Source organism: Hemicordylus capensis, chromosome 4 (genome assembly GCF_027244095.1).
Source record: "Hemicordylus capensis ecotype Gifberg chromosome 4, rHemCap1.1.pri, whole genome shotgun sequence".
Classification (NCBI taxonomy): domain Eukaryota; kingdom Metazoa; phylum Chordata; class Lepidosauria; order Squamata; family Cordylidae; genus Hemicordylus; species Hemicordylus capensis.
The window spans coordinates 266,555,052-266,570,767 of record NC_069660.1 but is presented as its reverse complement, the minus strand read 5'-3'; the positions used below and the strand labels follow the sequence as shown (position 1 = coordinate 266,570,767).

At 42.9% G+C, this 15,716-nt stretch overlaps 1 protein-coding gene across 5 annotated transcripts in view; it reads left to right on the top strand.

The window, feature by feature from the left end:
* The window catches only part of PPP1R42 (protein phosphatase 1 regulatory subunit 42), a 50,945-nt gene extending 46,812 nt beyond the window's left edge, over positions 1 to 4,133 (top strand). For all 5 annotated transcript variants that reach the window (XM_053249752.1, XM_053249754.1, XM_053249753.1 and 2 more), the window contains exon 9: positions 3,815 to 4,133. In XM_053249752.1, the coding sequence (XP_053105727.1) occupies positions 3,815 to 3,893 (79 nt within the window). In that variant the 3' untranslated portion in view covers positions 3,894 to 4,133. The remainder of the gene's footprint in view (positions 1 to 3,814) is intronic.
* Positions 4,134 to 15,716: the final 11,583 nt, after the last annotated feature.

Sequence of the window (15,716 nt, the reverse complement as noted above, 5' to 3'; positions counted from 1 at the left end):
ACTACAGTTCTCTACACACACCTGAAAATGAGACAGTTGCAATTATGGATCATATCCACCTTCTGTCTGAATGCGGACAGCCCCCCAAAACACTTGAACATACCACCGCAAATACTCCAGTCCTTGGGTTGGTGGACTCACACAGAGAACCTGCTTCAAGGTGTCTTGTTTCAACTGGAATCTCCCATGGTGTGGGTGACAATGGATGCCTCGATGCTGGGCTGAGGAGGTCACTGCAATGGCAGCATGGTACAGGGTCAATGGAGCTACCAGCAGAGACAGCTCCACATCAGTTTCTTGGAGCTCCTGGCAGTGTTTCAAGCCATGAAAGCATTTCTTCCTATGCTGAAGGGGCAAACAGTGCAGTTACAATTGGACAATATGGCAGTGAATAGCATTCAAATGCTATGTGGTTCATTTGCTATGCGGCCTTTGAAATCCACAGCATGCCAAATCCTGCTATATCTGACTACACTAAAGACCTCCGTGCTTTCTAATGTCTCCATTAAAGTATACTTAGCAGCTATCTCAGTTAAGCATCCGGGCTGGGATGGGAAGACTGTATTCTCCCACCCCTGCTACAAGAGTTTCTTGAAAGGTCTCACCAACAATTCACCGGTTCGACAACCACTGAAGCAGTGGAATACATCTTTGGTCCTTTCTGTTCTAACAGTTACCCCTTTTGAGCCTCCGTCTACTGCTAACCTGAAACTGGTCTCCCTTAAGACCGCCTTTTTAGTGGCAATTACAATCGCCCGCAGGGTGAGCGAGCTAACAGCCTTGAGGATGGACATACCTTACATGTGCTTCTTCCTGGATAAGGTTTTACTATGCCCTGATATTGCATTCTTGCCAAAGGTTGTGACAAATTTCCACATAAATCAAGATATCATGCTACCTACCTTCTTTAGCACTCCAATGACTTCTCTTGATGCCAGGAGGACACTTCTATTTTACCTGTCAAGAATAAGGGTGATTAGAAAGACGAAAAGACTGTTTATATCCTACAAAGGAAAATCACAAGGCCAAGTTTTATCCAGACAAATGTTATCCCACTGACTGTTAGAACTTATCCTCATGACTTACAAGTTGCAAAAAGTGCCGCCGCCAAAATCCATAAAAGTGCTCTCAACTAGAGCATACGGCGTTTCAACAGCTCATCCATCAGGCATATCATTCAAAGACATCTGTAAGGCTGCAACCTGGTCCTCAGAGTTGCTCTTCATAATGTTGTAATTTGTGATTTTTAGCAAAGCACCAAGAGGAAGCTGCCCACTTCAGTTACAAAGTAGTCCAGAGCCTTATTATTGCAGTTGGTCAAGAACAAGCATGGAGATTGTAGTGCGGTATAAAGTAAATAAGATTTATTAAGTTAAGTACATTTGAGATAGGAACTCAATATATTGCACTGGAACTCCATGTCAAACACATAAAGCACTATGCCATCAACACCCATTTTTAATGGATTCAACAAATCATGAACCAGATAAACAGGTTGCTCACCTGTAACTGATGATCTGGTAGTGATCTGTTGACATACCTTAGACCCTCCCAAACTTCCCCTCTGCAGTAGTGCTCAAGTCTACAACACAGAACTCACCTGCTGCTACAAAGATGATCGCCTGTTCCGGCAGTCATCCAGGAACTGAAGTGCTGGTGATTCCTCCCGCCTTAAATAGCCACATGCTCATGTGGGGTGGGGCACAAGTGCCAAGAGGAGCTATGGTAGTCCACACCGATAGGCTTCAGCGCAGGCGCAGAACCCATTTCTAATGGATGTCAACGGATCACTATCAGATCATCAGTTACAGGTGACCAACCTTTATTTCTACAGACACTTTTGGCATGGCACACTTTGTTCATTTCTGCTCTGTATTGTGGTACACTGTGTTCCAGATTATATGTAAGACTTTGAATTTATATTTAGTACTATGATACTTGGCACTTTAGCATGATGTAAGTGCTTCATGTCTATTATCCTCTCAAAACCTTTGTTCAGGTTTCTTTAACACCATTTGGAGAAAGGGCTGAGGCAAGGGCTGACTCCAGTGTTGTGGGGCCAATGGCAACAACCCATCTACTGTATCCCAGTCCCTCTGCTGCGGTTATGGGATTGGGCCCCCTCATGCATTTGGTCTCCATGCAGGGTTTGGGCCCAATTATCCACTCTCCTGTAGCTGCTACTCCCCGCTTCTGGAGAAACAGAGAACAGTGATTGTTGCTTGCTCACTTGGCTTCATGTGAAGGAGTGAAAGTACAGCTGCTGCTTAGACCAGTGGTATCAAACTCAAATCTGGTGGTGGACTGGATTGGATTCCAATGCACCTTGGATGGTGGGGGGGCAAGGTGCACATAGCCTTGCATCACCTTCTTCCTCCTCCTCCCCCTCCCCAATTTCTCTCATTCCCTTTCAGTGTTTCTTATCATCAGTGAGTGAAAAGAGTTTTGTTTTGGGGGCAGTATCAAGGCACTGTGTGCACATAATTCACATACACACACAGAAATAATTAAAGTGCCGTACAAAGCATGCTGCACAAATTTTTAAAATAAATTTTATATATTGTTTTAATTTTTTAAATAAATTTTATAAATTTTTATAAATTATATATTTTTATTTTTATTTTTTTTAATTTCATTTTAAAATAATTTTTGTAGACAATTTTCAACTGTTTTGGTTGGAAATAAGCCACTGTGGTGGTAAATAAATAAAGTGAGTAGGCAGTCCTTCAGAGAAGGACTTGGCTTAGGGCCAAGTTAAGGACATTTCAAAAACAGTGCCTGAGAGATTTTTGCACAATCTATAGGCTTCTTTTAGCATCCACAGAATCCAAACAAATTTCTAGGCTACAAAATTATATATGTATATTTGAAAATGTGAAAGGCTCAGAACCAAAGTAGTTTAAGAAAGCCATAATTCTATGTGTTTAAGCTATTTCTGCAGAACCCACCCACAGGAGTAAGCTGACTAGCTTTGATATCAGCCAATACATTAACTTGCAGCAGGGGAGAAAGACAGCATTTTAACCTGAAACAACACTTTTTCTTCTCTTCACAGCCCCACCCCTGAACAATTTTCCTCACACCCCAACTTACCAGTGGAAGTGGCAGAGACAGGACTCCCCAGGCCCCCACCTTGACAGATTTAAATTAATTTTTAAAAAGCCATCCCTGCAGCACTAGCTGCAGGGAGGGGGGGCGAGGGGAAAGTTCCCCCTTTTGCCCCCTAAAAATCACCGCTGCCAGTGGTGGGATGGGGTGCGGTGATGGCAGCTGGCTACAGAGATGGGGGGGCAAGGAGGGGAGAGTGCCTGCTTTTTTAAACTCTGAAAGGCCGCCGCTGAGCAGTGCAGCAGGATGGCAGGCTGCTTCCACATCCCCTCCTATAAAGTGAATGCAAGGGCTCTGCTCTCTGCAGCCCATTTCCAGCTTTCCTCCACGTGGAATGAAATAATAATTTGCTCAGCGGCAGGCTTTCAGAGTTTGGTGCCGGGGAGGAAGAGGAGGGCCAACCAGGGAGAGGGAAATGGGGGGCCAGGCAGTTGGGCAGTGGTGGTGGGTGCAACAGAGACTGTGCACTCATCAGAAATGGCTGCACTGGGCCTAAGGATTGGGGTATGCGCGCGCATGCACGCACCTTAGACGGAAGCCTGTTCCCTTTCTCCCCCAGCTGCACCGTTTGCCCTCTGCTTAAACATCAGTATTTAGCATGGAATATGCACAGTGAAATCATGAAGACAAATGATAATAACTATTACTATTGTATCAAAAATTATTATCTTTAAAATATGTGTATAATATTTTGTTTACTCCTCAGCCATTCAGCTGTAAGAAATTCTCAGCGTGTACAGAAAGAATTGTTTGAACCTCATCTCCTTAGGCAAATGCCTCTATAAGCAGACGCTGGAAAGACAATGTCTTGTTGTAGAACTAACAGAACAAGTGGAATGCATCAGAGGCAGCTATGAAGAAAAGCTAAATCCAGTGAGAATAGCTCTATATTTTTAAAAACATAGGGCTATTTTAAAACATCTTTTCACTGTTAACACAGCAACATTTCACAATATGAAAATCAATATTTTGTATAATAGATGTGATGTATCAGTGTAATTTCTTAAATAAACATTTTAAAATAAGGTGTGTGAACTTCTTTATCAGAAAAAAATTAAAACTGAATGCAGTCTCTATCCCATTTAGATCATTGCTCCCATTTCATATTGTGTGTGTGTGTGTGTGTGTGTGCGCGCGCGCACGCACATGTGCAAATAAAATAAGCTAAGCATTACACTGTTGCAATCCCTTTTGGTGTAGGCCCATCAAAACCAGTAGGAATGCACCAATGTAAATAGGGAATTCTTGCAACCCTAACTGGCAAAAGCTCTCCAGTCTCATATAATTCCAGTGATATCAAGGACAACATTTGGAGCACCAGGGTGCTTTCCAGACTAGCTGCTCATTAGCAGCAAAATGCCTCCGTTCAGGCAAGTCGCATTTGGGCCGTAAACAGCAGGGGGAGCAGTCCCACAACAACTAACAACCCGAAAAAATAGTGACTTTTTCCTGCCGGATATGTGACGTCCTTGCTCTAAATCCCAGCTATTAAATTCACAACAAGGCATTGGAAATGTGAATGGCACCCTGCTGTCTGCATAGGGACTGCTGTGTCGCAACACAGGAAGTGTGGAAGCACACTTCTGAGATTTGTCCTGACCCCATTGTAGGGTCTAGTCTGGAAAGCGCCCAGGCATACTGAATATGTGTTCTATTCCTAGCTATGGTACCTTTTTAGTCTTCTTTTTTTAAAAAAATCCAAAATTTGGGATTTTGATTGGCCTGCTTTATTTATTTATTTATTTATTTATTTTAATGTCACAAAAAGTACAATCTTTTGCTTTGTACTTTGGATCCTGGAATGCCATCTAGGTTGATTCACAACTCGGGGCCAAACTGGACAAGATGCTCAAGATCTAAAAGCAGTCTCCCAACTCTTAAAAAAACACACACCCTGAAATACAGGTTCCTGCATTGAACAGGAGGCTGGACTCAAAGACCTCCATGGTCTCTTCCAACTTTAAAATTCTGTGATTCATGAGGGGTGCAAATTTGCTTGGTAGGAGAAGATATGGTATTTAACCATTTCCCATGCAGGCAGTTTTGATTAACAGGAATGCCCCCCAGCTCCCCCGCCCCCTACAGAAGGCATTGTATCTTTTCTCCTGTGGGTGAGAAAGTAGCTCTGTGTGTGTGTGATCTGATAAAATAAACCACTTGCAGGAAAAAGCAGTATGCATGCCCAGCCCCTTATGGCTATATTTTAGGAAGAAAGTGGGGGGGGGGGGCACTGAATCATGCATCTTTCACATGTAGTCTACTAAGATGTGTGGAACTTAATTCAATTTACGTTCCAGTCCTCAACACATTTATTTGGAAACATTGATTTCACTGAAACTTAGTGCTGCAAGTAAATGTGTTTAGGAGAAAGCTCAGTTAAGTTCACGTATTTCAGCTTAATTGGGTTCATAACTGTGTGAAAGCCAACATCCTCAAAGGAAACCTTGTTTAACCTGAAGTTATTGTAGCTGTAATTCCTAAATCCTTAGTTCAAGTAATCCCATAAAAATCAATGGGACTACTCCAGAATAAGCAGTATGAGAACTGCAACTTAAGTTTATTTAATACTGCATTTTTGCCATTTCTTTAATATCCTGGACTTTACTGTCTGTCCTTTAAATCACCTTTTCCCCAGACCCCATTTCCTAATTACAAATTATACTCAAAGTTTAAGCTTTTAATTTTCTTGGCTATATAAAGGGCAACAAATAATTCAGACTTTATTTTTCTGTCTTCCTGGGTCAAAGATTTGATTTATTGTGTCTATGTTATCACACAATCAAAATTTCATTCCCAATGTTTGGTTGGGATAATTCTACACCCTGCCTATTTATTTTGAATGTCTGATCTCATTAATGTTACAGAACTGTTATTAGCAGCCGTCCAAATGTAATGTTCTTACTGGTCAAGTATCCCTATATATATATGGTTGTGTGTGTGCCTGTGTTTTACACATATTCATATACTGAAAAAACACAAACACACATATATACATTCAAACTACTCCAATTTATCAACTAGATATATTAGTGATCTTGTTTCATCCCTAGAGTTTTTTGGGGGGTTGCTTTTTTTGTTTGTGTTTAATTACTGTAAATGTCAGGAGAACCCAAACGCTACTTTAGCTGAAGGTTCAGGCACAGCAAGTTGATTGCTTTAATTTTAATTTAATTTAATTTTATATTTGGACAGCAGGCCTACATGTTATATTACTAACTGGTTTTTTAAACTGCCACCATTTCAAAATTTATTTTCCATACAACATGCTGGAGCAGCAGGGAGACCTTTTCAAGAACCACAGGATAAAAGCCCCCTTGGGCACCCAAATTATTTCTATGTGCTTTGAATGCAGGCCTACCATATTTCTAGCCTACTCTACTTCCTTAAGGAAAGTAAGCTTATGAGATTTTACCCAGTTTTTTTTTTTCTCTCTCTCTCTCTCTCTGAATGTTTCCCCCATCAACTTTGCAAAGCCTGAACCAATTTGAACCAAATTTACTACAGGTGTAGGAACACACATAGGGATGGCTCAAGGGCGTAGTTTGTGATTATGTCATCCACCCCAATTCAAGATGGCAGACAGGTGAACATTTGAGGCACAAGTGAGCTAAATTTGGACCATCTAACCAATTTGAACCAAATTTGGTACAGTTTTAGTGAGTGACACATAGGAACACCTAAATGGTGTAGTTTGTGATGATGTCCTCCACCCCGATTCAAGATGGCAGACGTGTAAATGTTTGAAGTACAAGTGGGCTAACATGTGAACTGCCTAACTGATTTGAACCAAATTTGCTACAGGTGTAGAGACACATAGGGATGCCTCAATGGCATTGTTTATAATAATGTCATCCACCTCGATTCAAGATGGCAAGTATGTGAACATTTGAGACACAAAGGGGCTAACTTGAGTACCATCTAACCGATTTGAACCAAATTTGGAACAGTTGTAGTGAGTGACACATAGGGACACCTCAGTGGTGTAGTTTGTAATGATGTCATCCACCTCAGTTCAAAATGGCAGACGTGTGAACACTTGAGGCACTAGTGGGCTAACTTGTGAACCACCTCATCAATTTGAACCAAATTTGCTACAGGTGTAGTGACACATAGGGACTGCTCAATGGCGTACTTTATGATGATGTCACCCACCCCAATTCAAGTTGGTGGACATGTGAATATTTAAGTCTGAAGGCTAACTTGTGAGGATGGTAATTATCAATTACGGTCACAGTGCAAGGCAAGTAGGCAGATTAGTTCTTACCAGAGCAACATGTTGTCCTGTGATGTTGGCCTCCATGCACATCCCCTGCATCCAGTTTAATGTTTGGTGAAACCTGTAAAACTTGTCCCCTTTATTTTTATTTTTAATTATTTTTTCCTCTTCATTGGGATGCGGTACCTCAGTTTGTGGAAAATCCAAAATATTTGCCCAGATTTGTATGGAGATGACTCCCTCCCCATATGAAGTTTGATGGGGGGGGGTCCAAATTTTTGACAAAAATCAACAATTATGTTTTGTAAATGCTTTGTAGTAGTTGAAAACACCCAGTGCAAAGCATAGTGAACACATGCACACAAAAAATGTTCAGAAATCTGGAGGAACCATGTAGCTAAAGACTAAGTGCAATCATTGCTATTTACTATAAGCATGTCCTATTCTGTCTTCCCCCTGTGTCTGGTTATGTCACCACATCATCCACAATAATTATTATATACAAGTGAATTTTGGCCCGTTGAATAACGGGCGCTAGTAACGGCGCTCCTGGCCCCCCGCCGCCATTCCCCCTCCCTCCGCCATCCGGCCGCCCTCCCAGCTCCTTTGTGTCCCCCCCCCACCTTTAAGGGCCAAATCGGCCCAGGGACTTGCCCCCGCCAGGCCGGGGAGACGGAGGCCGGGGGCGGGGCGGAGGCCATGTAACTTTTTAAAAAATTGCTTCCGCCGCCGACGCCGCCGACCCTCCCTCCCAGCTGCCGAGTACCCCTTACCCTGGTCGGCTGCTGTTGGCCGAAGGAAGTCCTTAATTTATGAGGCAGAGAGGAGCTCGCAAGCAGAGCTCCTCTCTGTGCAAAGCCTCTTGCCGAACTGCCGCTTTGGGCGCAAGGGACGCAAGCGCCCAAAGCGGCAGTTCGGCAAGAGGCTTTGCACAGAGAGGAGCTCTGCTTGCGAGCTCCTCTCTGCCTCTTAAATTAAGGGCTGTCTTCGGCCGACAGCAGTCGGCCAGGGTAAGGGGGACTCGGCAGCTGGGAGGGAGGGTGGGCGGTTGGCGGCGTTGGCCGCGGGAGCAATTTTTTTAAAGGTCAGTTTCCCCCGCCGCCACTTCTCCGGCTTCTTCGGGGCGGCCGCTTCTGGTCGCCCAAGATGGCCACCGGGTCCTGCCTTTCGTGCCTCCCTTGCCCTGTTCTGGCCATGCGCTTTGCGCATGCCCAGAACAGGCCAGGCACGAACGCACGCTTCGTGTCCGTCCACGGACGGACACCAAGCGTTTTATTAGAGAGGATTAGCTGTGGTCACCAAGAGTCGACACTGAATTGACGGCACAACCTTTCCATTTATATATAAATTTTAAATAACTAAAATAAAGCTTAGCTTAATTTGGGCTATTTGAATGTGATGCCTTTTCTTTTTATTTGGCAGTTTAGAAGAATCATAATCTTATATATCTGGGCATTTAACATTAATATGTATTAATGATGGGAAAGCAGGGAAAGGTAATTGGAAAATATGAGGAACTATGACTTTCCACGCTTTGGCAAAGCAAAGGTCAATACTGGCAAATTCTAAAAAGAATAATGGAGGGAAAGAAAGAACTTATGAAAAGATTGTTTAACCTCCGAGCCCAACGTTTAAATTACTCCCCTCCAGCAAAATGGTTACTTTATCCTAACCCAAACAATTTTCATGAAGAACAGTTTCAACATTTGTATCTAGAGAATATAGGCATTGCTTTCAATCGTGCACACGCCTTCAAGGCTTCTAATGGAAAGATGATTAATTCACAGAGCTTGCAACTATTTCCTTGTGGAGAGTGAGATAAGGTGCCGGCTAATGGTTTGTTGAGAGCATCTATTTGCATCTCATGGTCCGCAGTTTGGAAAGTATGGCTCTGTGCCAGCTCTGGATTTTATTCTGAAGCAATCCTGGATTTCATATCAAAGCAACATGTCCTCAGCCATGATTTGGAGCTAGGAGTTAAAGGGAAAGGTGAGGGCAGAGGAAATCAAAAGCTCCAAATAAATGTCCTGCTAATTGAATGCAACAAAGAATATATAGCCATTCAGGCAGCCATTCTAATAAAGTGAGTTTCGTAGAAATGTTTTCTTAAATAAGTAGTATAGGGATTGCTTCAGAACAAAGGACACAATCCAACCAATGCAAAGGACTTCAAAGTCCTCTTGATTTCAGTGGGAGAGATTTAAGCATATTAAAGCACTGAAATAAATGAGCCTTAAAAGTACTTACCCCTGGTTAAACCATGCCCCAATTTTGGGGGGGGGGGGTTAGGGGGAGGTTACTGGCTTTCTGTAAGTGCTCAGACAGTTGTTTAGCAGGAGGTTTTTTGATCTAGCCAATGTTTGGATGGTATCCAATACTCAAGTTTAGTACCCCATTTCTCAAGATGTGTTTCTGTTTGCTGCTGGGGTTTGCAAACAGGGTCACTGTGCTGGGGTACAGCCAAACCTCGCATACCAGACCCATCAGGAGAAGTGCTACCTCACCTGCCTGCTCACTGCTGCCTCTCCACCATTGCATGAAGAATATCTAAGAGAGCATCTTCCTCACTACATCTTCTCCTCTTGGAGAGGAGAGCTGGTCTTGTGGTAGCAAGCATGACTTGTCCCCATAGCTAAGCAGGGTCTGCCCTGGTTGCAAATGAATGGGAGACTTGATGTGTGAGCACTGCAAGATATTCCCCTCGGGATGAAGCCGCTCTGGGAAGAGCAGAAGGTTTCAAGTTCCCTCCCTGAAATCTCCAGGATAGAGCTGAGAGAGATTACTGCCTGCAACTCTGGAGAGGCTGCTGCCGGTATGTGAAGACAATACTGAGCTAGATGGACCTATGGTCTGACTCAGTATATGGCAGCTTCTTATGTTCCTATGAGCCCCACTGCCCATTGAGGTCATCTGAGGAGGTCCGTCTACAGTTACCACCAACCTTTTTGGTGGCTACATGGAGATGGGCCTTCTCAGTCGCTGCCCCGAGATTGTGGTGTGCGCTCCCTGTTAAGATACGATCCTCCCCAACTCTGGCAATTTTTTTAAAACACCTGAAAAAACCATCTTTTCGCCCAAGCTTTCTCAGCTTTTTACATTTTTAAGGTTTTAATCTCTGGTTTATTTTTAAATTGTTAAATTGTTTTAAGTTTTTGTATATGCTTTTAACTTGTTTTATGCTGCTGTTAACCGCCCAGAGATGAGTTTGGAGTGGTGCACAAATTTGATTGATTGATTAAATAAATAAATAAATATTAAGACCAGAGAAGTGCTGGCCTAGAGTGTCTCCACAGAGATGCTCTAGGTCAGTATGGCCCTAGAGCATACACTTAGAGCATATTTATTTATTTATTCATCCAAGTATTTGATTTATATATCGCCCTTCCAAAAAATGACTCAGGGCGATTTACATACACTAGAAAATACACTTCTCCTTTTCAAAGTGAGGTCAAGAGGCAGGAGTAGAAGTAGAGGACAAGGAAGGCTTGCACTCCTACTGAAGAAAGCAAGGTAAGCCTCCATCAGGAAGGGAAGTCGAGCAGGCACTGACTGTCCTGATGGAAAGTACCATATATACTCGAGTATAAGCTGAAATTTTCAGCACCCAAAATGTGCTGAAAAAATCAGCCTCGGCATATACTCGAGTCATCTATCTGCCTGTGCTAAAATGTCTCCCTGTAATAAAGTGCCGTACATACTGGTCACAATATACCCCACTGATGTCTCAATTAATGTAATTTTATTGGCATTTATTTTGATTATTGAAACTCACCAGTAGCTGCTGCATTTCCCATCCTAGGCTTATACTCAAGTCAATCAGTTTTTGGGTTTCTTAGGTAAAATTAGGTACCTCGGCTTATATTCGAGTATATACAGTATACCCTTCCCATTGGGATGGGAGGGTGAGCAGGCAGTCAAGCAATTATCTGGGCTGAGGGCTGGGAACAGCTGCTCAGCCCACAGAGAGTGCTTTGCATGACTCACAACTTGAGAAACAGAACTGGGACAGGGAAATGTAGAAGGGACAGGAAAAGCTGCTCACTGTGCTTTGCGTGCCCAGAGGGGGAATAGCACCCCACCATGCATTCTTGCCAGTGTATTGAGGATGCCCCCTCCCCATTATGTTTGTAAGTGACTGCCTGATACACACAAACCACACTGGTCTGGGACTTTGATGATCCTGTGCTGGTAGCCTATAGTTTCAACCATCTAGTAGGATGAGGGGTAGTGCACAGTCCTCTTGCAAAATAAGAAACAATCATGGCCAGTCAGTACCTCATCACAGAGGTACATTTCTCTCTACTTTCTCTTTGGTGCTACCAACACTGGATCATGCCCCTAGCCTACACTGAACTGCAACCTGTGGGTATGCATCTGCTCCAGAAGAAAACGCTCAACCACAACCAGCCAGTTAGTCTTTAAAGTGCTACATCACTCTTTTGTCCTTTTCCCAAGTACATGTGTACTTGTGATCAGAGTCAATATACTTTATGATAATTCTTCTCATTCATCGTTATGGCAATATCAAAAGATAACTTTGTTCTCATGGTCTCTATTTACTTCTCATAATTTCTGTTTTAGGAATAGACGCTGATAGTGTGATCCACTTTGCAGTAAAGATGAAGTTCAGGCAATTAAGCTGATTTTTACCCCATCCATGAAAATAAGCTCCAGTGAAGTAAAATCTTCAGTTGAGTTAGACTGTGATTGCCAGACTATTAACTGAAATGACCACTTGACTATATTTTGTGACTCCAGTATTAATAATTATTTATCCATTTAGTTTCTGGGCACAATTCAGGGTAATGATTTTACAAAGTCCTATATGGCTTGAGTATCTGAAGGACTGCTTGCACCCATATGTACCTGACTGTTCATTAATATCTTCATCAGAGACTTGCTGCAGATATCTTCACCTGTCTCTGTCACTACCTTAGAGTGGATGGTGACCAGAGAAAGGGCCTTCTCAGTGGTGGCACACTGATTGTTGAATTGTCTTCACAGGGACACTTGCCTGACCAGGGTTAGTCCAAGGTATTGCAATGCCTGAGGTAAAAGTCAAATGCTCCTTGCCCCTCATGGGGTTCAGCCTCCATTCAAAATTGACCCTTGTAAGCTTTAAAAGTGGTGCAGAGGGCAAGGAGGAGGGGAAATTGCCAGAAACCCTCTTCTTTCCTCATGTTTCCTGCCGGCTTTGCAAGGAGTGTAAGGAGGGATGCTCCTTGCAAGGCTTGCAAATGTCAGATCAACCCCAAGATCTGCTCTGATTGCAGCAGTGGGGGCATTTTGCCACCCTGCTAGTGGCCAAATAGTCAGGTGCCTGAGGTGACTGCCTGACCCTGATTCGTCAAAGGACTGCCCAGGCTCCACACCCACTTTATAAGGTTTCAGGTGCTATAGGAAGACAGTTTTATTGCACTGAACTTTCCATGGATCATATTCAGGGGTTTTGTTAGGCATGGGCCTAGGTACCCAGGCCCATGTGCCCACTCTCCTCGAGGGCCCATGATTTCCCCTTTTATATTTCTGGAATGGCTTGCCTTGAGTCCTGAAATTTGGCATAGATGTAGGACAGGTTATCAGCACCCTGTGCATTGATTTTGAAGCTGATCAGTTTTTTAAATGTTTTTTTAAATGTAAAAAATCTCCAAAAAGTCCTATAAGTGACTTGTTCATGGCAGAAAAATACAAAAAACTCTGGAACTGAAACCACCACTTGAGCCATCATTCTATCCCCATGTGAAGGAATTTGCCCTTTGTCTTAAAACAAAACACACACAAAAAAGCAACATGCCCCCCTACTTTTGCCCAACACTTTACATTTTCAGAATGGCTGGACTTAGAGTTCTGAAATTGGGTGTACATGTAGTCTAGGATGGCAGGACTTTGTGTATTTTTATTTCAAGGAAATTGGTCAACCCTGTGATTTTTAATGAATTTTCCCCTGAAATAAATAAATAAATAAATAAATAAATAAATAAATAAATAAATAAATAAATAAATAAATAAATAAGTTAGTTAGTTAGTTAGTTAGTTAGTTAAATAAAGCTGCCATAAAGACTTATCTCTATCCATAGAGTACTTCACATTTAGTGGAAATGGAACTTTTACATCTGAATAAACACCTTTCTTAAAAAACAAATGCACTATGCTCAAGTTGATTTGTGATCCAAAAGATCTGCATGGGAACTGTGCCACAAGGTGCATGTGTTGTGGTTTTAATTCTTTTTCCTTATGAATGTACTATATGTCAAAATTGGTTTTGTGATTGAACTGTGGAGCAAGGGACATGTGTACCCCTGCTGGCTTGGCAAAGAGGCACCTTTTAATGTGGTGATTCTCTTTATTTAGCAGGGGGAGAGTAACTGGCCCTATCCACTCCCAGCACAGTACTTCCAGTGACTGTTGCTGGTGTCTGTCTTATGTTTCTTTTTAGATTGTGAGCCCTTTGGGGACAGGGATCCATTTTGTTTATCTTATTTATTTGTTATTTCTCTGTGTGAACCGCCCTGAGCCATTTTTGGAAGGGCAGTATAGAGATCAAATAAATAAATAAATAAATAAATAAATAAAATAATGAGTGTTCTTCTGGCTAGCAGTCTTGGAAGTTGTTTTCCTGAAAGGTGGGATAGGCATATTTTAAGTAAAATGAATTAATTAATGAAGCTTCGCTGTTGCTTCCTTCCAAATAAGAAGCCTAGAATCTGGGTGATAATCCTACTGGGCGCTTTCCAGATTATACCCTGCAACAAGGTCACGTCGTATCTCAGAAGTGTGCTTCCACACTTCCTGTGTTGTGACACCACAGTCACTACGCAGACAGCAGGGTCGGGGTGTGCACGGAACCGTGGAGCTGCGGTCCGGCACTGGGGTGGGGGTAGGGTTCCTTTAAGGGTGGGGGAGGGTTTACTTACCCCTCCCCCCGCTTTCTCCCCTCCAGCGCACGTATTTTCTTTAGTAATCGGGGCAGCAGGATACCTCCTTGCTGCCCCTTCACCCACTTGACTGCAAAAGGCTTTAAGGCTTCTAAAAGCCTTTTGCAGCCAAGCGGGGGAAGGGGAGGCAGGGAGGTATCCTGCTGCACCGATTACTAAAGAAAATACGTACGCTGGAGGGGGGAAGGCGGGGGAGGGGTAAGTAAACCCTCCCCCACCCTTAAAGGAACCCCCCACCCCACCCCAATCCACCCAAACCCAAACCGCCCATGTCTGGACCAGTCCGGAGGCCTGTAGAATGGCCTCCAGACCGGTCCGGGCAGATCACTACAGCAGGGTGCCATTCACATTTCCAATGCCTCATTTCGAATTTAATCACTGCCATATAGAGCTAGGAAGTCGTATATCCGGTGTATGAAAGTTGCTGTTTTTTCGGGTTGTTAGTTTCCGTGAGACTGCTCCCCCTGCTGTTTACATTTGGAATGTGACTTGCCTGAATGGAGGTGTTTTGCTGCTGTTGAACAGCTAGGCTGGAAAGTGCACTGGTGGGATTGATTCAACCACTTTATTGCATATCCAGCTGGGAGTTCCTGGAGGACCTGGTAGTGAAGTTTGAAGAAGTGATAGGGAAGGCTGAGAAGAACTAAATCCCTTGAAAAAATGTTCATACACCCAGTTTAATTTGCACTCTCACTGTGCTATGTATTCTTTCATTCTTATTCAGGACCTAGCAATCCACGAAATTAAGCCATAATTTCCCCCATTTTACAAATAATAATATAGCAACATTCTAAGAACATGGTCCTAAACCACTGAAATCCAGTCTAACAAAAGTAGCAAGCAGTCTTGTTGCATATTTATTGTAGACTATGTTTTGTGGACTAAAGTTAGCCCTATTAACTTTAGGGCAAGGAAGCACCTACTCAAGTGGTGATTCTCATATTTAGCAGAGATAGAACAACCATCCCTATTAATCCCAGCATAGTGTCCCAGACTATTGCTGATATCCTCCTTGTATTTCTTGAGCATATGAGCTTTTTTGGAACAGAAAACCATCTTCTCATTCCTTTCACTATGTGAACTGCTTTAAGAACTTTTTTTGGAAAGAGGTATAGAGAAATATTCTAAATAATAGTAGTAAGAAACAAGTAAATCCATGTCAAAGGCTCATGCTACAATGTGTTCAGTTTTTAAGGTGCCACATGCCTCCTTTTGTTTTTCCTGCAAGAGACTCACACAACTGCCCTTCTGGAAGTTTCATTCCAAACAATAATTCCATTGAAATGAAGGACTAGAAATGTCCCACCGAATTAGTGAGACTTTCGCCCAATTCAATTACGCTGTACAAATGTACAGATGTCTGTACACTTGTACAAGTGTTTGTGTGAATGACTATACCTGCGTTCATTTTGGAAGTGAACCTGGATACAGGCCCTTCAAATGCATGGTACAGATAG